The 23,762-nt window shown below is 43.7% G+C and overlaps 1 protein-coding gene across 1 annotated transcript in view; it reads left to right on the top strand.

Moving 5' to 3' along the window:
* The window catches only part of CNTNAP4 (contactin associated protein like 4), a 1,044,358-nt gene that overhangs the window by 490,002 nt on the left and 530,594 nt on the right, over positions 1–23,762 (top strand). Inside the window, exons 5-7 of the mRNA XM_029616960.1 lie at positions 5,849–6,052; positions 10,109–10,293; positions 22,257–22,397. Coding sequence (XP_029472820.1) covers positions 5,849–6,052; positions 10,109–10,293; positions 22,257–22,397 — 530 coding nt within the window. The remainder of the gene's footprint in view (positions 1–5,848; positions 6,053–10,108; positions 10,294–22,256; positions 22,398–23,762) is intronic.

Below are 23,762 nucleotides of genomic sequence, written 5' to 3'. Positions count from 1 at the left end.
GAGGAAAAAAGATTCAGCCACTGGAAAAAAACCAAAAACTGTGTGACATGCCGGGTGTGCGGATGCTGTGAGTAACCAGGCATCCTTGTACCCTGCAGAGGAGGGGAGGGGTCGGCCCTGGCACTAACTTTGGTGGCATAGTGCATTGTTGTCCTTCCTGAACTGGCAAGCGATAGCTGCGTGGCTATTTGAGACATTATAGTAACATAGTAACTTAGTAATGATGGCAGAAAAGGATCAAATGGTCCATCCAGTCTGCCCAGCAAACTTCTTGTGATAATATCTACTGCGCTGTGTAGGTCACTTCCAAGTTTGTCTTAAGGATAGTCCATGCAGTAACCTCCCCAATCCTTATGATAAGGGTAATAATATTTGCAGTCAAAAGGCAAGCAACTATCAAACCCATTAAAAATTACTGCTAGAAACATTTTTACTGGGTGAGGAGCCTTCCTGAAAATTCTGGCAATGCTGACTTGCTTTGCTTTTAAACTTGTCCTGAGAAGCAGTCCTGTGATTTTTCCTTTGGCCTGGATTTTAAAAGACCTACATGCACTGGGCCTATTTTAGAAAGGCCCGGGCACGTGCATAAAGCCCTGGGACGCGCATATGTCCCAGGGCTTCAAAAAGGGTTGGGGAGGGGGCAGGGAGGGGGTGGGGCGGTCTGGGGGCCGGGCTGGGTGGGGTCAGAGGCCCCCGGCACAACAGCCATTTGCCGAAGTGCTGGGGGATCACGTGCCGACAGATTGCCGGTGCGTGCAACTTGCACCTGTCCAGAGGCAGGCGCAGAAGGTAAAACAAAGGTCGGGGTTTAGGATAGGGCTGGGAGGGGATAGGTAGGTTAGGGGAAGGGGTAGGAAGGTTAGATTAGGGGGTTGGAAAATTGGAAATCGGAGCGGCCTGGGAGGGAATGGGGGAAGGCCGCGACCGTCAGCGCACGCAAGTTGCACAATTGCGCATACCCTTGCGCGCGCCAACCCCCAATTTTATAACATGTGCACACCTATGCGTGCATGTTATAAAATTGCACGTCCATGTGTGCACGCCGGGTAGCTCACGCACATGGACGCGTGCGCGTAGGTATTAAAATCCACCCCTTTATGTCTGCATATCAGTATCAGCAGACTGCAAAAGTTATGGGTCTTTGTTGATTGCCATCTGAATTCAATTCGCTTTCTCCCCCCACCATCAAAGCGGAGAGTGATGTTGCCGGGAAAAATAGTGGAAAGTATTCTAAAGATCAAAATCACAGAGCAGATAGAAAGACATAGTTTAATGGAACACAGTCAACATGGATTTACCCAAGGCAAGTTTTACTTCACAAATCTGCTTCATTTTTTAGAAGGATTAATAAACATGTGGATAAATGTGAGCCAATAGATGGAATATATTTGGATTTTCAGAAGGCGTGAGACAAATATTTCATGAGAGACTTCTAAGGCAACTAAAAAGCCATGGGATAGGAGGTGGTGTCCTTTCGTGGATTACAAACTGGTTGAAAGACAGGAAACAGAGAGTAGGATTAAATGGTCAATTTTCTCAGTGGAAAAAGGTAAACAGTGGAGCGCCTCAGGGATCTGTATTTGGACCGGTGCTTTTCAATATATTTATAAATTATCTGGAAAGGAATATGACAAGTGAGGTAATCAAATTTGCAGAAGATAAAAAATTATTCAGAGTAGTTAAATCACAAGCAGATTGTGATAAATTGCAGGAAGACCTTGTGAGACTAGAAAATTGGGCATCCATATGACAGATTACATTTAATATGCACAAGTACAAGTTGATGCATATAGGGAAAAATAATCCATGCTGTAGTTACGCAATGTTAGGTTCCATAGGAGCTACGACCCAGGGAAAAGATCTAGGCATCATAGTGGATAATACTTTGAAATTGTCGGCTCAGTGTGCTGCAGCAGTCAAAAAGGTAAACAGAATGTTAGGAATTATTAGGAATGGAATGGTGAATAAAACAGAAAATGTCAAAATGCCTCTGTATTGCTCCATGGTGAGATCGCACCCTGAGTATTGTGTACAATTCTGGTCACTGCATCTATAAAAAGATTCAGTTGCGATGGAGAAGGTACAGAGAAGGGAAACCAAAATGACAAAGGGGATGGTACAACTCCCTTATGAGGAATGGCTAAAGAGGTTAGGGCTGTTCAGCCTGGAGACAAGACGGCTGAGGGTGAATATGATAGAGGTCTTTAAAATCATGAGAGGTCTAGAACAGGTAAAAGTGAATCAGTTATTTGCTTTTTCGGATAAGTCTTAGAGAATAGCCACTGCTATTACTAGCATCAGTAGCATGGGATCTAATCAGTGTTTGGGTACTTTCCAGGTACTTGTAGCCTGGATTTGCCACTGTTGGAAACAGGATGCTGGCCTTGATGGTCTGACCCATTATGGCAATTTCTTATGTTTTTAGATGCATCAAAAGTATCAAGGATTGGTTGAGGATAGTAATCCCTGTGCTTCTGCCATGGGTAGTAACTGTCACATCGAACGGGATACCCTCATGTACTCTTTTCTAGACTTTAGGGATCCACAGTGTCTATCCATGCTTCTATGAATTCTTTGACTCTTTTTGTCTTTCACCACCTCCTCCAGAAGGGCATTCCAGGCATCCAACAACCTCTCTGTGAAGAAATATTACTTGACATTAGTTTTGAGTTGCCCCCTTGAAGTTTCATTTGGTGACCCCTAGTTATACTGTTTCCTTTCGAATGGAAAAGTTTGAAGTTCGTGCATCATTAAAACCTTTCAGGTATCTGAAGGTTTGTATCATATCTTCACTGCACCTCCTCTCTTCCAGGGTATACTAATTTTGGTCGTTCAGCATCTCCTCATAAGCCCCCCACACCATTTTAGTCGACCTTCTCTGGACTGCCTCCATCCTATCTCTATCCCTTTTGAGATATGATCTCCAGAACTGACCAGAGTACTCCAGGTGGCACCTCACCCAGGACCTGCTCAAGGGCATTATCACCTCATTTTTATTACTGGGTATTCCTCTCTCTATGCAGCCCAGCATTCAACTGGCTTTAGATATCACCTTGTCACATTGCTTCTCTGTCTTCAGATTACTAGACACTATAGCCCCAATGTCCCCCTCTTGCTTCATGCCTAACCGTCTTTCATCCCCCATCACATACAGCTCTCTTGAATTACTGTACCCCAGATGCATGACTCTGTACTTCTTGGCATTGAATTCCAGCTACCATATCCTCTATCACTCTTCAAGCTTTTTTAAACCACAATGCATTCTCTCTACTCCTTCTGGTGAGTCCACTTTGTTACAGGTCTTAGTATCATCTGCAAATAGACAAACATTTTCTTCTATCCCTTCTGCAATATTGTTCACAAATATATTGTTCAGAACTGGTCCCAACACCAATCATTTTGGCCCTCCACTTAACTTTTTTTTCTTCCAAGTAGATTTCATTTACTATTACACACTGTTTTCTATCCATCAACCAGTTTTTAATCCATGCCACCATCTTGGTGTTTACTCCCAAGCTTCTCATTTTATTTACATGCCACCTATGTGGGACCATATCATAAACTTTGCTGAAATCCAAGTAGATCACATCAAGTGCTCTTTCATGATCCAATTCTTTACTCACCTAATCAAAAAAACAATAAGATTTGTCTGGCAGGGTCCTTCCCCTAGTGAATCCATGCTGCCTTGGGTCCAGCAACCCTCCTGATTGTAGATAGTTCACTATACTTTCCTTTAGCAGTCTCCATTAATTTTCTCACCACCGTGAGGCTAACTCAGCTGAAGTTTCCAGCCTCCTCTCTGCTACCACTCTTGTGAAGCAGAACCACTATCATTCTTCTCCAATTACATGGCATGGCTCCTATTTCCAGGGATCTATTGAAAAGGACAGTCAGCAGCAGTCAGAATATCTCTGAGATCCCTCAGTATCCTGGGATGAATCTCATCTGGCCCCATAGCCTTGTCCACTTTCAGTTTTCTAGATTTTCCCATACATTGTCTTCTGTAAACAGAGTTTTGTCTACCCCATGCCAATCTACGGTCTTGTCAACTAGCAATGGTCCTTCTCCAGGGTCTTCTTTAGTCCACAACGAACTGAAGTATTTATTTCATGTTTCTGCTATTTGTTCATCTATCTCTACACAGTGCTCCTCATCACCTTTCAAATTCTCTTTAGCACATCTGGACTCTCTTCTTTCTCTGAGATATCTGAAACATGTTTTGTCAACTCGCTTTACAACTTTGGCAGTCTTTTCTTCTACTTGAAATTTTTCTTCCCTAATTTATTTCTTTGTTTCCTTCAGTTTTAACAGACATTCTTCCTTGTGTTCCTTTTTTTTTATTCTTTATACTTCTTGATTGCTGATCTTCTTGCTTAATTTTTTCAGCCACCTCCTTTGAGTACCAGATCAATTTATTTTTCCTCTTACTCTTGTTTACTTTCCTAACATATAGATTTGTTGCCTTTGTAATAGCTCCTTTTAATTTGGCTCACTGTTGTTCCACCTCACCCATTTTCTCCCAGTCTTCCAGTTCTTCCTCTGTATTTGTGAAATCCAAAACTCGGGTCTTTGTGTGACTTCTCTGTATTCTATTCGTGATATCTAACCACACAGTCTAATGATCACTGGTGCTCAGGTGAGCCCCTACCCAAACCTCAGAGACATTATCCCCATTAGTGAGCACTAGATTGAGTATCACACCCACACTCGTGGGTTCCATTACCATTTGTATGAGCAGAGCCCCTTGAAGGACATGCATTATCTCCCTACTTTTTGTAGATTCCACAGAAAGGATGCTCAAATCTACATCTAGTAGATTAAAATATCCATCGAGCATCATTTCTCCCTTCTTTCCCACCTTTTGGATGTCCTCAATAGATCTCTGCCCAGTTCTTTCATTTGAGTTAGGACCTTTCGATCACATCAGTAAAAATGGAAGCACCATCTTATTTTTTTAGGACAATCCATAATGCTTCTTCTTTACCCATGTCCCTTGCAATTCAGTTGCTTGGATATTGGTTTTGTCACATTGATATTGTTTTGGCCTGTGATGCTGCTGTAATGCTGCTGCGGCCAGATGACATCATTGACTCAAGCCACATGTGCTGGATTCTGGACTGTGGTCCCCTCTCGTGGATGCAAGCCTTGATTAAGGGGGCAATATAGAAGGTACAGCCCAAACTATACCCATATTGGGTAATTTGGACTGAAGGAAGAGAAGGGATGAAAAGGGTGGTGGGGCGGGGGGGGGGGGGGGTTAGCTTTTAAACAGGTCCAGATATTCAAGAAAAGGATTTAAAAATAAAATATATTTTCCTTTATATGCCGAACCAGACAATACAAAGAAAAAGATTACCAACTGAACATACCGGTAACTGAAGGAAAATGGTACAGCTCAGGAAGAAATGTGACATCATTTTTAATCTTTATTTACAGATAATAAATATAAAACCTTATCTGAAGGTCATAAAAATTATTGTGATTGGTATATCATAAAGTATTTCTGCTAGATTTGAACCTCTGGCCCCTCATAAGAAAGTTTTACAATATCCCATGGGGTATGAGTCCCTGAACAGGAAAACTGAGGAGATAATTACTTTTCTTTTCAATGTTTAATTTGTAATATTCATTAATGCTAATATTTTCCCATTAAGCCTGGAGCTTATTCAAGAATCCGGAATATTCTCTCTCTTCATGACAGAGTTTTGCTTCCTAACACAATGATACTAATTCAAAAAATGTAGGATAATATCCCTTCCTTAGCATCTAATGTATATTTTGTACACAGTAAGACATTCATTTGAACTGAGAGCAATTATATTTTATTCTTTTTATTTCTCACTGCTAGAATCAGATGTGGCTGGCTTTGATGGGAAAAGTTGCCTTCTCTACAAACTTGATCAAAACTCCAAGGGCAGTGTGAGGAATGTCATCTCCCTGAAGTTCAAGACAATGCAGAGCGATGGAGTGTTGCTCTATGGAGAAGGACATCATGGAGATCATATCACGTTAGAACTTATAAGAGGAAAGCTTTTTCTAATGCTAAATTTAGGTAACACATTCTTTTGTAGTTTTTGTATCATATTTGATTAAAACATACTTTTTATAATTTACAAATCTTTATTTCCTTTTATATTTTTAAATGTGCCTTATTTGAAAGAAATTGTTCAAGTAAAAACATTTTAAATGTGAATTGTGAGTTCATAGAACATATTCTGCCATTTTTTATGCTATTAGGAAAACATATAAAATATACATTCAAAAGGTTTGTGCAGCTAACTTTGGCCAAGATTCATCATTCTTCACAGAATGATGAATCCTGCGAAAACGGGGTGGGGGGGGTGGGCCTGTGAAAGCCCGCAGCCTTTGCACCACGGCGGTGTGCCGGCTGCCGGCTTTTGCACTGAATAGCGCCACTGTGAAAGGTGGTGCTATTCGGCGCTCTACTGCCGACGATAATATTAGTAACATTATCACTGGCAGTGAAGACTCCGCTGACTCCTCCCCCCCACCCCAACTCCTCCCTCCCCCAATGTGCATGATATTGCATGCAAAAAGGCCCTTTTTGCATGCAATATGGCCTTATCACGTGCGTTAGGGCCCTAACGCACGTGATAATGCTTTAGAAAATAACCCCCTTTGAATGTTAGCTGGGTAAATCTCTGACTTTGAATATTTTTTCCCATTAACCAGCTAAATTTGTCTGTCCAAATTCACAGGGTGCACAAATTTAGCTGGTCAGAAAAGGAGTGGCTCTGGAGGCGTTCTTGGGGTGAGTTTGATTTAGCTGGTCAGTACAGTTTTTCAGCTACAGACAACTCTAGTTGCACAAATAGCTGTTTTAAATCTTACTATGCAAATTTTATCTGGCTAGATTAAGGAGAATTTTCGGACACAAACCTAGCCAGTTACGGTAAGTTTGGCTGAAATAATCTTGAAAGAGAGAATTGAACATCTATTTATATTAGTGTGCTTTCAAACCTTCTTTGCAAGAAGAGGAAATAGAGATTTAATTCAGGATATTCACAAAATTATTTTGAAAGGAGAAGTGGTATTTGCTAAGTGATTTCAGTCTTCTGGATGTTGCTTGGGACATTCTGACTGTCTTTTAGAAGCAGGAAGATTCTAAATTTTCTGAACCTAGAACTGTTCCATCAACTGATAATGGAACCTATATGCAAGGGGGCCTGGTATTTACCAATGGGGAGAACATTTCTAATGTCATAGCAAATGATCATGTGAGATTTGGTGATCACCAGATGGTATGGTTCAGTATCAGAGTACAGGTGGTGATGGTTCATTCTAAGGCAAGGGTCCTAAACGTAGCACCCTTGGTTCGGGTCCTAAAGTGGTTAGAAAATGGTTCAGTGAAAGGTCACAAAGGGTAATGGTAAATGGAGTTCACTCCATGGAGAGAGACATTACGCAGGGTATACTGCAGGGATTGGTCCTTGGACTGGTTCTTTTCAACATTTTCATAAAACATATTGCAGAAAGGTTTGTCTTTTTACACATGACAGCAAAATCTGTAACAGAGTAGAAAAGCAGGAAGAAGTGGAAAACATGAAGAGGGATCTAGGGAAGCTTGAAAAATGGTATAGTGTCTGGCTGCTACGATTTAATGCTAAAAGATGCATGGTATACATTTGGGCTGCAAAAACCCAAGGGAGTGGTACAGTATATGGAACAAAATTCTTCTATGCATGAAACAAGAGAGAAATCTGGGCATGATCATATATGATGATCTCAAAATGACCAAACAGGTGAATAAGGTGACAGCAAATGCCAAAAAGATTCATGGTTGCATTGGAAGAAGAATGGTCAGCAGAAAAAAGAACATAATTTTGCCATTACAAGTTCTGATAAGACTTCATTTGGAATGGGTTACACAGGGACAAAAATTGTTTTGTTTTTTGCAAGTTTCCTTCGGTTTAATGTTTATTTCATTTTCATTAGTTTGCAAAAAGAAAAAAACATAAAAAAAAGAAACAGGGCCTCCTGAGGCTGCCTGGTTCCACCACCCATTCTTCCCACTCATAAAAATGCTGAGACCAGGATCCTCCCCGGTCCCCACCTACCTAGTTCAGAAGCGATCCACTGACCAGGCTAGGCACAGGCTGAAGCCTTGGCCTTGCAAAAGCCTAGGCCATGGTAGGTCACAATAACCTCTGTCTATTCTGTATACAAAGCCCAAGCTGCAAGGCCTGGTCCCGACACCTCGACCTAGGCTGGAAACCGAGGCCTAGGCCAGGGTTGAGACTTCAACCTAAGCCAGGACCCTATACTGGGGCCCAGTCTGGAGTCTAGGTCATAATGCCAGGGCCTCTGAATGGGCCCAGGCCTGATGATGGGGCCTGGCCTGGAGGTTGGGGCGTGAATCCTGGGTCTCTGTATAGACTAAGGTCTGGGACCAGGCCCAACACCAGGACTCAATCCAGGGTCCACGTCCCGATGCCAGGTCCTCAGCTCAGACCTAAGCTTGACAGTGGGGCCTCGTAAACATCATTCTCTTCTTTCTTCTTTATGATAGCATCTGCTGAGGATGTGCCAATGTTAATTAACTCAGGCTGCTCCCTGCTCAGCAGAGGGGGCTATTCTATTGTACAGCAGTTTTCATGAACTGCCATATACCAAAATGGTGTATTCTGCTGGGGATGTGTCAGAGTTAATTAACTCTGGTGCCTCCCTCTTCATTTAAGCTGCCATACAACAAAATGGCACCCTTTGCTGAGGAGGGAGGGGCTACCATTATTTAATTTAGGTGCATCCCCAGTGGATGCCATCATTGTAAAGAAGAAAGAGGAAAGAAGAGAGCAATGAGTTTAAGACCTGTTATTCGGCCTCCAAGCCTTGGGCCAGGCCTGGCTCCAAGCCAAAGCCCTGGTGTTCATACCCAACCTCTGGACTGGGATCTGACACTGGTTGGCTTAGGCTGAGGCCCAGGCATTGGGACATGGCCTCCTGGCTGGACTCTGGAATTGGGCCTATGCTTGGGCACAGGATATAGCACCTTGTTTGGGCCACGGCCTATGCCTTGGCAAGGCTCTTGACTCAGGCCTATGAGATGGCTGAGGCTCTTGAGTTGTGCTCAGGCATAAACTGAAGTTCCTGCTTTGAACCTCACATATTCCCTAGGTGAGGCCCCAGTCTTGGACCTGGGCCTAGCCCTAACTGGTGACTATTTTTTTGGGGGGACGGGGTTTTCAAAATGAAACATGAAAACCAACTAAATTTCATCGGATTTTCAAACGCTTCATTTTGAGGACAAAATGAAACGAAATAGGACATTTCATTGTCATTTCCTATTTTGTTTCTCTCAAATGCACATCTCTAATTTAGAATACTATGTAGAATTCTGGAGATAGCACCTTCAAAAGGATATAAACCAGGTAGAATCGGTAGAGGATGGATACTAAAATATTCAGTGGGCTTCATTGTAAAGTGTATAAGGACTGACTTAAAGTTCTAAACATGTATACCCTAGGGGCAAGTAAGGATAGGAGAGATATAAAAATATTTATATACCCAAGGCTCTGGAATGAGATGTCATGGAATGAGGATGCAAGAAGGTAGACTCACGAGCAGAAAGAATGGTGGATACATGGAATTGCCTCCCAATGGAGGTGATGGAAACTAGGACAATATATGAATTCAAGGAAGCAATGGACAAGCACATGAGATCTCTAAAGCAGTGGCAGGGATTATAGAGCTGAACTTCTAATGTGGATGGTCAGACTAAATAGGCTGTTTGTTTTGTTTTTTATACCACCAATTGTTTACGACTCTGTTTCTATGTATCTTTTCTGCTCAGCAACTTATTGAAAATGTACCCTATAATGAATATAAATTATTGAAATTGGTTCTAACAAGATTTAGGAATTTCTTTAGTATGTTGTTCAAAAAACCGAAAGAGAATAAACAGTTCAGGTGAAGTATGGTTTAAGAGCTGTATTACTAAACAGAATATTTTTCACCTTAAATCATGCTATCAAATTATGTATTTGTTAATTGGCTCATCTGTTACCATATACACTATCTAACAAACTGTTTATTTTAAAATTACTACCTGAAAGCTGAAATAATTAATTGCAAATTTTATTTTTCTAAGGCAATGCAAAACTTCATTCTTCTAACGGTCAGACAAATATTACCTTGGGAAGTCTGTTGGATGATCAGCACTGGCATTCCATTCTTATTGAACATTTCAACAAACAAGTAAACTTTACAGTGGATAAACACACACATCATTTTCTTGCAAATGGTGAATTCAGTTATTTGGATATTGATTATGAGGTGCGAATTTCATCTTTCATTCATTTTGTTTAATTTCATAAAATGGGTAAGATGAATAAGTTACTGTGATTTGTTTAATATTATCAACTGGTAAGGCTTTGAAATCCGTTGCTCAACATGAGGCAATGAACAGTGTTAAAGCAGTTTTTACAGTAATTGAAGACACTGCCTTGTGCTTGGCTTCAGTGGAATTTCTAACACAGATTAATAGATATAGATAACAACAATTACTATATATTATATTTTCAATTTTAAAATACAAACATCATTGTTAGGATTATGAGACATTTTATAAGTACAATTATATACTCCATGATAGGCATTAAGTAATTCTGACACGTGTTCCAACGGGTTGAAATCTTTAATGCATATACTGCTATGAAATGCATTAACTGAAGCATGCAAGTTATTAAAAGTGTTTTCAGCAAAATTTCACAGCACTTCAGTGTTTCTGTGATTTTCTTTCTTCTGAGACATGTTGCAAGGAATTACTTTCATGTTCATCTCCCATTTTTGGAACTTTAGCACTATAATATAATTGGTTTTGATTATAGATCATCCAGTTTCATAATGGCATATATTATTATTTATTCACAGTCTGTCATTAGATAAAAAATGTAAATAAGATAATAGTTTAAATTTTCAGTTTTATGAACATTACAACTCTCAACAGTATCTGAATACCTCTCTAATGGTCTCTACCATGCTTGTTATTCATGTAAGTTCTTGCATATTTTGTTCAACAATACAATAGATTAATACAAATGGAAGATCAAGTAGAGTATGTTCTTTTGTAGAATTATATTCAGAAATGGTAAATATTTTCAAGTTAGCCTATTAGCATGCATACTATTAACAATTCAAAACTTAAAAGAATGATGACAACCATGTTATGATCCCTCTCCCTTTCCAAGGTTTTGTTTCTTCTACTTTTGAGTCCTTGTCTTCTCTGATCCCAAACCAAAATACAACTGAATACCTATTTAAATGTTTTGTATTATTGAGGTGGAGAGGGGTGATCAAAAGTCTGTCTTTTTAAAAACTTCAAAATGCATTAATTTATCTGATTTTTATATTCTGCTTCCCCCCCCCCCTTCAATATAGATTAAATTCAGGTACTGTAGTTATTTCCCTATTCCCAGAGGATTTACAATCTAAGGGCCTGATTTTCAAAGCCATTACATGTGTATATACACTTTACCCATGTAAGTGGGCTGCTGAAAATTGCTACAATATGTACCATTGAATTGACCATAGGATTTTCACATGTAAGAGCACCTTATGTTCATAAATGGTTGTTGAAGATTATTATGTGTACAACTCCTTTAACAATTCAGGTGTAAGTTTATACCTGCAGCAAAGGAGGATAGGTGATTTCCCAAGGTCACATGGAGCAGCAGTGAGATTTGAACGCTGGTCTTGCTGATGCATACTCAACTGCTCTAACCATTAGACTACTCTTCCAGTGTACTCAGATATAAATATGTTTATCCTTCAACTACATCCCATATCATATATGTATAAGATATGCGATGTAGTTGAGATAGAAAAGATGAGAGCTAGAAGATGGAATGACACAAAGTTTATATCCACAGTTGCCTCTATAAGGATGTGACTAAGACTGAATAAACATGAGCTGATTGACCACCAAACTCCTGTTGACTCCATTTCAGCTCTTATTCCCAGTTTAAGAGAGAAGAAGAAGTCTAGTAGGCTGACAGTTCATGAATAACTGAAAAAGTTATAAAGTAATAGATTAGACATAAGAGATAGTTAAGACATGAGAAATGATCCTGCCCATTTCAAATTTCGCAGATCAGAAAAATCTCAACAATCTAGCCAAGTCACACCAGCAAATTCAAGAAAGCCTTGGAATTTTGGATAATTAACTAAGAAACAGAAACATGCTAGCATAAAAAGGCTGTATGGCCCATCCTGTCTGCCCATCTGTGCAATTAATTTAGCATTATAATTCTCATCACTTCCTTAGAGATTCCCTGTACTTATCCCATGCTTTCTTGAATTTAGATACTGCTTTTGTCTCCACCATTTCCACTGGGAAGCTGTTCCACAAATCCACCACTCTCTCTGTAAAGAAATATTTCCTGTGATTACTCCTGAGTCTACCCCCCGTCCAACCTCATCTCAAGACTCCTTGTTCTAGAGCCACCTTTCCATTGAAAAAGGCTCACCACCTGTGCATGGAAACCGTTGAGATATATGAATGTCTCTATCATACCTCCCCTATCTCACCTTTCTTCTAGGGCAGTGGTCTCCAACCCTGTCCTGGGGGCCCACCAGCCAGTCGGGTTTTCGGGATAGCCACAATGAATATGCATGACAGAAAATTTGCATGTCACGGAGGCAGTGCATGAAAATTTTCTGTCATGCATATTCATTGTGGCTATCCTGAAAACCCGACTGGCTGGTGGGCCCCCAGCACAGGGTTGGGGACCACTGCTCTAGGGAATATGTTTTAGCTCTTTAACTCTATCCCCATATTCTTTAGAATGAAGACCGCTAACCACTTTAGTAGCCACTCTCTGGATTGACTCCATCCTGTTTATATCCATTTGAAGGTACAGGCTCCAGAATTGTACACAGTATTCCAAGTGAGGTCTCACCAGGGATCTGTATAAGGGTAATATCACCTCCCTTTTTCTGTTGACCATTTCTCTCCCCTATGCCACCAAGCATCCTTCTGGCTTTTGCTGTTGGCTTTCTCTACCTGTTTGACCACCTTTAGACCATCAGATACAATTAACCCTAGATCCCACTTTCCTTTGTACTTAGAAGAATTTTGCCTCCAATACTATACCTTTCCTTTGGGTTTTGCATCTTGAATGCATGCTTCCAGACCCTAGATTATTCCTTGAGCTTCGTTAGATCTTTCCTCATATTTTCTACTCCTTCCTAGCCATCCACCCTGTTACAGACTTTGGTTTCATAGGCAAAAATACAAACTTTTCCTGACAACCCTACATTATGTCACTCACAAAAATTTTAAGAAGAACTGGTCCAAGGACTGATCACTGAAGCACACGGTTAGTAACAACCCCCTCCTCAGAGAAATTTCTATTTACCAATACCCTTTGTCACATTCCACTCAGCCGGTTTCTAACCCAGTCAGTCACTCTAGGATCCATACCAAAAGCGCACAATTTATTTATAAGTCTTCTATGTGGAAATGTGTCAAAGGCCTTGCTAAAATCCAAGTACACTAACGATTGAATGTTAAAAGTCCTGCACAATCAAAATTGGGGAGATATGCATTTGGCTTCTCTGCTCGTGCTGCATGGATTTTCAGAGGCCCGCAGGCATGAGCGTATCTCCCAGCACGTGCATTGGAAGAGCTAAACTAAAAAGGGGTGGGCTGGGGGGTGGGGTCTCGGTGGGGCATGGTTGGGCCAGGACAATGACATTAGGCACAGTTCTGCTGAAGCGCGCACTGAGAGCTAACCGGCCCGAACAATCTGCTGCTGCTATGGAGAGCGAGTAAGTTTAAAAACAAAAAAATCTAGGGCAGATAGTAGGGTTTCAGAAGTTGGAGCTAGTTGGGTAAAAGGGAGGCACTTTAGGTAGGGGGTTTAGTAAGTTCCCTCCCAGTCTGCCACTTTCCTGCAGTGGACTGGGAAGGAACTGTGGAAAAGGCCTATTCTGTCACCACGTGCATCTAATAAATTCCCCCCCACTTATGCGTGCGAGACAGCACTTGCACGTACATGCAAGCGCTGATATAAAATCATGCGCACATGTGCGTGCAGGTATCCAATTTTATAACGTTGACGTCCATGTGCGTGTGCAAGCAACCGTGCGCATATGGACGCCTGCATGTGGGTCTTAAAATCCAGCTTTAAGTCTAGAGCTCTCCCTTGATCCAACTCTCTGGTCACTCAATCAGTGAAATTGATCTGATTTGTTTGACAAGATTTACCTCAGGTAAAACATTGCTGTCTCGGATCTTGTAATCCATTGGTTTCCAAAAACAACATTTGTTATAGCAGAGATTTATTAGTTTGCTCACCAGAGAGGTCAGACTAACTGACCTAAAGTTCCCAGCCTCCTCCTTACTTACACTTTCATTAATAGTACTCACATTCATCCTTTTCCAGTTCTCCTTAACTAACAAGATTCTAAAGAACCATGGAAAAGGTCAACCAGTGGAGCTGTCAGGACATCTCTAAGTTCCCTTAGTGCTCTCGGATGTATTCCATCTGGCTTCATTGCCTTATCTACTTTAAGTTTAGTTAGCTCTTCACAAGCACACTGTTCTGAAAATCAATAGTTTTACATCACTTCCAATTTGTGTTTGTTTTATGTGTTCCTGCTCCAGGCCCTTCCACAGTAAACACTGAATAGAAATATTTAATTTTGCTTTTACCTCATCAGCCTCTTCATATTCCTCCCCTTCACCTATGAGTCTTACAATGCCATTTTTGTATTTCCTTCTGTCACTAACATATCTAAAAAAATGTCCTGTTCCCTGTTTTACCATATTTGCTATTTTTCTTCTATTTGAATTTTTGCATTACTTACTACTGTCCCAGCTTCTCTTAATTTTTCCAGATATTGTCTCCTGACTTCCTCTTTCTGTGATCTCTTGTAGTTTATGAATGCTAATCTTTTCTTCCTTACCTTTTCAGCTACTTCTTTAGAAAACCATAATGGTTTATTTTCCTCTTAACAAAAAAGATTAGTTTCCCTTATGATAGCAATTTTTTGTTTTGCCCACTGCCCTTCTACTTCTCCTAGATTTCCCCCTCCAGCTAACAACTCTTTGAGGTTCTCCTCCATTTTGAGAAAGTTAGTTTTCCTGAAGACTGGGACCCTTTGTTGTGGGAGTCTCAGTTTAGTGGACCCTTGGGCCGACCTGCTGGAGACTTGGAAGAGATGGACAATGTCTCTGATGAACAGCAGGCCGGGAGGCAGATGTTCAGGCGGGATGAGATGCTCTTCACCCTGGAAGCTGGTGCTCCCCTGGGAGGAGCCCGTAGGAACCCAACCGCTGGGATTTAGGTGGCTTCACCCTTGGAAGCTGAAGGCCCCCCCCCCCCCGGGAGGAGCCCGTAGGGGCCCGCCGCTGGGACTTAGGCGGTTTGTGGATCAGGACAAGTAACTGGAACCAGACTAGGACAGTAGTGATACTGTAACTGGGTACGGGTTCTGGAACCAGGCAGGAACTGTAGCAAGACTCGGGTACTGGAACCAGGCAGGAACTGTAGCAGCCTCAGGTACTGGAAACAGGCAGGAAATGTAGCAAGACTAGGGTACTGGAACCAGGCAGGAACTGTAGCAAGCAGGCAGGAACCAAACAGGTACTGTAGCAAGCAGGCAGGAACCAAGCAGGAACGGAGTGACATAGCCAAGCGGGTCACTCCAGGGTGCAACGCAACAGGAAACCAGAATGCTAACCTGTTGCAAGGCAAGGGCTGGATGGCCATGGTCGGCTTATCAAGGCCGCGGCGTCTGACATCAGGAATTGGGCGGAGGCAGTACTGGCGGGAAACGGGCTACAAAGGTGCCCAAGTGGCACGCGCGTGTCTAGGAAGAGGGTGTCCACCGGAACCTTCACAGCAGTGCTGACCCAGCGGGGATGCCACCAAACAGGCCACAAGCTAGGACTCCGGAGGCGGGAGCTAGTCCGGAAATCAAGAGGTGCCTGGCCGCGGTGCTCGTGGCCAGGACCGCAACAGTACCTCACCTCTTACTCCCCCTCTTAGCTGGTCCGGGTTTACTGGGGTGGTCCAAATGAAACTGCCGTAATAAGTCCTTGTCGAGGATATTACGGGCCGGCTCCCAAGAGTTGTCCTCGGGTCCGCAACCCTCCCAGGCAAGCAAGTATTCCCATCAGTGTTGATGGAACCGGACATCCAAAACTTCACGTACTTGATACGTAACCTCGTCCGGTACTGAAGGGTCCGAGGCTTCAGGAGCCCTGGAGTGGTATCTGGACAACACAAGAGGCTTCAACAATGACACGTAGAACACATCATGTATGCGCATGGAGCAGGGTAGGCGAAGACGGTATGAGACCGCTCCCACTCGTTCAGCGATTCGGAAAGGCCCACAGAATTTCGGGGCTAGTCTTCCAGAGGGAATACGTATCTGTAGATTTCTGGTGCTAAGTCAGACACGGTCTCCTGGGAGGAAGATAGGTGCTGGTTGACTATGCCTATCTGTCCACTTCTTTGCGGACAAGGCGGCTTTACGGATCTTTTCCTGGGTAGATTTCCACAAAGTAAGGAGCTGGCGAGCTGAGAGTTGCAATGCCGGGAGTGCACTAGGTTCAGGCGAAGGTAGGGGAGGACGAAGTTGCTTCCCATAAACAATGAGGAACGGGGAGCTTCCCGTAGCAGCATGCGTGTGATTATTATACGAGAACTCCGCCCAAGGGAGTAGCTTGGCCCAATTATCTTGTCGTTCGTTCACAAAGGCACGGAGAAACGCCTTCAGGGTTCGATTGGTTCATTCCATTTGCCCATTGCTCTGAGGATGGAATGCAGACGAAAGACTAAGTTGCACATTAAAGCTCTTACATAGGGCTTTCCAATAGCGGGCTGTAAACTGTGGTCCTCGATCGGAGACGATATCCTGCAGAAGACCGTGAAGTCTAAAGATGTGCTGCGTGAACAGACCAGCTAGGTCAGGGGCAGAAGGAAGTTTTGGCAAGGGAACGAAGTGCGCCATCTTGGAAAATCAGTCCATGGTTACCCAGATGACCGAATTACCTCCTGAGACAGGAAGATCCACGACAAAATCAGTGGAGATATGTGTCCAAGGCTCCACTGGGATGGGCAATGGTTGCAACAAGCCCCTGGGCTTCCCGAGGAGTGGTTTTTGAACCGCACAATTAGGGCATGAGCCCACAAAAGCTTGGATGTCTTGTCTCACCGTTGGCCACCAGTAGAAACGTTTTAACAAATCTAACGTCCCTTTCCAACCAGCATGGCTCCCAGTGAGGGAGTCATGGGCCCAAGCGAGGACTGCTCTCTTGGAGCGACGCAGAACGACGGTCTTCCCTTGGGAGGACACCAAGGTTGCAGCAAGGCTGACTTTTTCAGGGTCCAAGATATACTGAGGTGTATCAGGAGTCTCTTCGACCTCAGAAGAGCGTGAGAGCGCGTCAGCTCGAACGTTCTTAGAGCCGGGTCGGTAGCGTAAGGTAAAGTCAAACCGATCAAAAAACAGTGACCATCGGGCTTGTCTTGGATTCAGGCATTGGGTTTGCTTCAAGAATGCTAGGTTTTTGTGATCGGTGTAAATCGTGACCGGATGGTTGGCTCCCTCCAAGCATCCATTCTTCCAGGGCAAGTTTCACAGCTAGCAACTCTTTGTCACCTACACAGAAGTTGCTTGCAGCCGGGGAGAATTTCTTTGAGAAATATGAACAAGGCAACAGCTGTCCAGAATCAGAGTACTGGCTCAGTACAGCCCCCACGGCCACATTGGAGGCATCAACCTCCACCACGAAGGGCCGGCTGGGATCCGGATGACGAAGGCATCCTAGTAAGGCATCCTAGTAAGAAGGCTTCCTTGAGGACCTCAAAAGCTTGACAGGCAGAAGGAGGCCAATCCACCACGTTAGCCCCCTTTCGGGTGAGGGCAGTTAACGGAGCCACAATACGGGAGTAGTTGGGGATAAAGTGACAGTAGAAATTAGAAAAGCCGAGGAAGCGTTGCAATACTTTAAGACCCCTGGGCCGGGGCCAATTCTTAATAGCTGCCACTTTCTCAGGATCCATTAGAAAGCTTGCTGCAGAGACTATGTAGCCTAGGAACGGCAGGGAGGTCTTCTCAAAACTGCACTTTTCAAGTTTTGCGTATAGACCATTCTCCCTAAGTATCTGGAGCACTTGGCGGACATGTTGACGATGTGACGGCAGGTCCTGGGAGTAGACTAACACGTCATCAAGGTAAACAATTACACAGGTGTTCATTCATTCATCAGGTGCTGGAACACTGCTGGGGCATTACATAAGCTGAAAGGCATCACGAGGTACTCGTAATGCCCGTCTCGGGTATTAAACGTGGTTTTCCACTCATCTCCGGGACGGATTCTGACCAAATTATAGGCTCCTCATAAGTCCAACTTTGTGAAAATCTTCACTCCTTGAAGCTGATCAAGTAGCTCTGGGATTAACGGGATTGGGTAGCAGTCTCACTTGGTAATCGAATTTAGGCCTCAGTGAGCCATCTTTCTTGTTGACAAAAAAGAAGCCCACCCTGCAGGTGACTTGGATGGGTGGATAAACCCCTTGGCCAAATTTTCTGCAATGTACTCGGACATGGCCCGGGTCTCAGGTATGGATAAGGGATAAACCCTTCCTCAAGGGGGCATGGTACCAGGTAGCAAGTCAATAGCACAGTCATACGGACGATGCTGCGGAAGGATCTCCGCCTTGGTCTTGGAGAATACATCGGTGAAGTCCTCATAAGGTGCAGGGGGACCCACAGTAGAGTGCATCAACGGAAGTGCGGGGGTCCTAGGCACCTTCATACAATTAGCTAGGCAGAAGGGACTCCATTTAACAATCTGTAGTGTATCCCACTGAATCGTGGGTGAGTGTTTCTGTAACCACGGCAACCCTAGCACCACAGGGTGGACAGCCTTATCCAACACTAGGAAGGCTATCTCCTCCGAATGGATCACCCCAGTACGGACCGTAATGGGTGCCATGGACAGTTGGACGGGACCAGGAAGGAGCGTCCCCTGGATCGAGGTAATTCATAACGGAACCTCCCGTCTATGCATAGGGATTCGCAACTGGGAGACTAAGTCATGCAGGATGAAATTACCTCTGGCTCCAGAGTCCAGGAACGCCATCGTCTCAAAGGAACCTCCGGGGTATTCCAGAGTAACAGGAACAGTGCATTGAGGAGCTGTAGCACAGCCTAGGAGGAGCTCCTCCCGACCTCCTAGGCATTGGCGTTTTCTGCACGCTCCTGGCAGCATGCCAAGAAGTGGCCCTTCTGGCTACAATATAAACACAACTTCAACGAACGGCGACATTGTCTTTCTTCAAGAGAAAGCGGGGCCCATCCCAGCTGCATGGGTTCGCTGGTGGGGACGTCTGGACGAGAGCTCTTAGGAGAGGGCGCAGGTCTCGGCCCTCGAGCCGGACTATGGCGAGAAGAGCGCTGCTCCTTGGCCCATTGTTGTAGGCGGCAGTCTATGCGAGCAGCCATCTCGATCAAGGCATGGAGGTCTTCCGGAAAATCTCGAGCCGCAATCTCATCCTTAATGTGACCGGAAAGGCCTTCCAGGAAGATGGCCTTAAGACTACCATCCTGCCAACCTACTTCCTGGGCTAAAGTCCGAAACTCCATTGCATAGTCCGCCAAGGAGCGAGCCCCCTGCTGAAGTTGCAGCATATCAGACGTAGCCGTGACTACTCGGGCGGGCTCATCAAGGACCTGGTGAAAGTTCGTGATGAACAATTGTAAATCCGTTAGTGAAGAATCATTGTTTTCCCAAAGGGGAGAAGCCCATATCAAGGCTTTCCCATTGAGCAAGGACAGGATGTATGCCACTTTCACCGCATCCGAGGGATACTGCCGAGGCAACAATGAGAACCGTACAAAACATTGGTTCGGGAAGCCGCGGCAGGTCCTTAAATCACCAGCATAGCGGGAGGGTGCTGGCAGCTGAGTCACCGACAAATCTTGGCCCTCGGGTGCTGGTTCTGGGGCAGAAGAGGCCCGGGCATCCAGTTGGGCTGACAACTCCCCTACCGAACCAATGAGGACCTTGAGGTATTGTTGCTGAAACTGCAGCTGCTGGGCCAACCCTGGCAGGTCCAAGGGAACAGGTGCATCCGCTGAGTCCATGGCCTTGCAATCTGTTGTGGGAGTCTTAGTTTAATGGACCCTTGGGCCGACCTGCTGGAGACTTGGAAGAGATGGACAATGTCTCTGATGAACAGCGGGCTGGGAGGTAGATGTTCAGGTGGGACGAGATGCTCTTTACCCTGGAAGCTGGTGCTCCCCCGGGAGGAGCTCGTAGGAGCCCAACCACTGGGACTTAGGTGGCTTCACCCTTGGAAGGTGAAGCCCCCTGGGAGGAGCCCGTAGGGGCCCTGCCACTGGGACTTAGGCGGGTTGTGGATCAGGACAGGCAACTGGAACCAGACTAGGACAGTAGTGATACTGTAACTGGGTATGGGTTCTGGAACCAGGCAGGAACTGTAGCAGGACTCGGGTACTGGAACCAGGCAGGAACTGCAGCAAGACTCGGGTACTGGAACCAGGCAGGAACTGTAGCAGGCAGGCAGGAACCAAGCAGGTACTGTAGCAAGCAGGCAGGAACCAAACAGGTACTGTAGCAAGCAGGCAGGAACCAAGCACATACTGTAGCAGGAATGGAGCGACATATCCAAGTGGGTCACTCCGGGGCGCAATGCAACAGGAAACCAGAATGCTAACCCGTTGCAAGGCAAGGGCTGGATGGCCGCGGCCGGCTTATCAAGGCTGCGGCGTCTGACGTCAGGAATTGGGTGGAGTCAGTACTGGCGGGAAACGGGCTACAAAGGCGCCCAAGTGGCACACGCGTGCGCCTAGGAACAGGGCATCCACCAGACCCTTCACGGCGGTGCTGCCCCTGCGGGGACGCCGCCAAACAGGCCGCAAGCCAGGACTCCGGAGAGGGGAGCAGGTCCAGGAATCAAGAGGTAAGGGCCTGGCCGCGGTGCTCTCGGCCAGGACCGCATCACCCTTGACTTAGAATGACCTTCATCTCTTGTGTCCTAATATTGAACTACACCATCTGGTGGCCACTGGTTCCCAGATGACCATCAACTACAATATCTGAGATACTGCCCCCATTGATACAGAACCCAGGTTCCCACGTGGGTTCTGTTACCAGTTGACAGAACAGTTCTCCTTGCAGAGAATCCAGGATCTCCCTGCTTTTAGAAGATACTGCAGTTGGGATGTCCCAATCAATATCTGGAAGATTAAAATCCCCTAGCAGCAGCACTTCCCTTTTCACAACAATCCCATGAATTCCCTCTATTACATCTGTATCCATCTCCTCTGTCTGTGATGGAGGTCTGTATATTACACCAATATAAATAGATTTTCCATTCCCTCTTTCCAGATTAACCCATAGTGCCTCCTTCTTAACTTTTAAGCCCAGCAGAGCAGCAGAGCAGTTGTTTTAATCCTTTTCTTTATGTATAATGCCATGCCTCCTCTTTTCTGTTCTACCCAGTCTTTCCTGAATAGATTATAACCAGGTATAACTAAATCCCAGTCATGTTTTTTTTGGGTACCAGGTCTCCATGACAGCTGCTATATCTAAATCAGCTTCTTTATTGACTGCCTCTAGATCTGGGACGTTATTCCCCATACTATGAGGATTAGTGTACATAGCTTTCCAGATTTTACATTTTTTCCTATATTTTCCATATTTTCCCATTTCTATATGAGTATTTAATGTTTTATTTACATTAGGGTTCGCTCACCCTCCCCAATGATTGTAGTTTAAAAACTGGTTATAGGTGATTGAAAAGGAAAGATCAAAATGTAACGGAGAACAATAGTCTAGTCTGGTAAAAATCTAGTTTTCTTACCCTAAAGGGTTGATGCCTAAGCAATACCAACTATTAGAGCACATAGAAAATTAAAATATTGCCCCTTTACTACATGATACATTTTTTTTATTAAATGAGGAAGATGAAGTTACCTTCAGAACTAATTCTGTGTTGTTCCTGGACCATTTATCATGTGCCACTCACAGACATTGATCTCACCTTACTCTATCTCTGAGAAGGTGCTGTGAGCATAGTCTCTGCAGAACTCCCATGTCTTGTATTTCTTATGATGTAAAAGCTAAACTGGGAAGTGATATAAAATTGGCTAGCTTTGAATAAGTCAGCTTGATATAATTAAAATTGTCATCATTTTACCAGCAGATTGTCAGAAAATTACTTAATAGTATTATTGATTTTTCTTCTCTTTCTAAGCTCAGTTTTGGAGGGATCCCAGTACCAGGAAAATCATCATCATCACACAAGAACTTTCATGGGTGTTTTGAGAATCTTTATTACAATGGAGTGAATATTATTGATCTGGCTAAAAGATCTAAATCTCAATTCTACACTATGGTAAGAGTTTCTTACTGAATAAAATGAGATATTGATAATTCTTACTTTTATTATGTTAATAATATAGCATTAAAGTCACAGCAAGCAGTCTAATGAATACTATGCTAGATTCCATTTTAAAAATGCCTTGTTCTTTGTAGGCTGTGATATACATAGTTTTTGTGGGCCAATACAAGAATAACATAAAGTAATAGGGCATGAATGTTAATGAGTGTACAAAGAAGGGAAGAAGGGAGATGGAGATTGAATCAGGGTGGAGGAGAGAAGGAGAATGCACTCATGTGAGGGTAGAAGGAAAGGCTGCCTGGAGGTGGGGGAAAGGGAGCAAACCTGACAAAACTACAAACCTCCCATCAATTTACTGTTGGACGTTAAAAACAACAGAAACATTGGCCTGTCCATAAATGTCTTTACGGTACCCGTATTTTTCTAGATAACCCTGGCCATGACTCTAATAAGGAGCCTCTAATAAGGGGCCACTGCCAGATAGCTCAGGTATTGTTGCAGCAGTGAAGATGAGAAGAAAGCTTCGGAAACACCTGAACTGCAAACTGTTTGAGTGGACGACTCCTCCCACATGCACACACACATTTCAAACAATCCCCAGTACTTGCCTTTCTGATTGACCTGCGACTGATATACTAAACATCTTTATATTATTCTTATATTGATCCAATGAAAAATATCACAACCTACGAAGAATAACATTTTCTTCAGGATCAATACAGATACTAGAGCCCTACACCTGAAAGCTATTATAATATGTAGAATCAGAGCATAACAATTATCATTATAAAAAAAAGAACACATTACATCAGTAGCTATTTGTTCTTTCAAGAATGTTGTAGAACAAAAACTGAAAATGTATTTACACATGGAAACTCTGTATCGACACTATACAATCTATTTAGTGTTGTTATCAAAATGTTTAAAAATGCAAGAGATTCAGCTCAAAAAAACCCAAAACGAAACAAGTGGATGTTTGTTAAATCTCTGAGGAAACCTCATATAGTGCCACTAGGGGCTACAACCTGTTATGTACAGCTCTAGAAGCGCTAGGGCTTTTTAAATCATTGGAATCCCAGAGAAGATGATTCTTTGAAAAGCTATCATATGCATAGGTGCAAAAAGTCGTCTTAGGACCTTAAATTTTTTTGTGTTACCAGTCCTGTAGAATTACAGTGAGACCATGCCGGGTTTTTTCACAGAATATCTTATGCGATCTGCACGCAGTCCAACATTGCAATGTTTTGGGAGATCCTTCTTCAGGGAAACAATGACAAATACATCGGATGCAGCAGATTTTCATCGCACACCATGTTTCAAATCATGACCACGCCGACATATTGACCGTCTTGCATTAAA

This window comes from Rhinatrema bivittatum, chromosome 1, assembly GCF_901001135.1.
Source record: "Rhinatrema bivittatum chromosome 1, aRhiBiv1.1, whole genome shotgun sequence".
Taxonomy (NCBI): Eukaryota; Metazoa; Chordata; class Amphibia; order Gymnophiona; family Rhinatrematidae; genus Rhinatrema; species Rhinatrema bivittatum.
The sequence above is the reverse complement of the archived record's forward strand: the minus strand, read 5'-3'. Positions and strand labels throughout refer to the sequence as shown.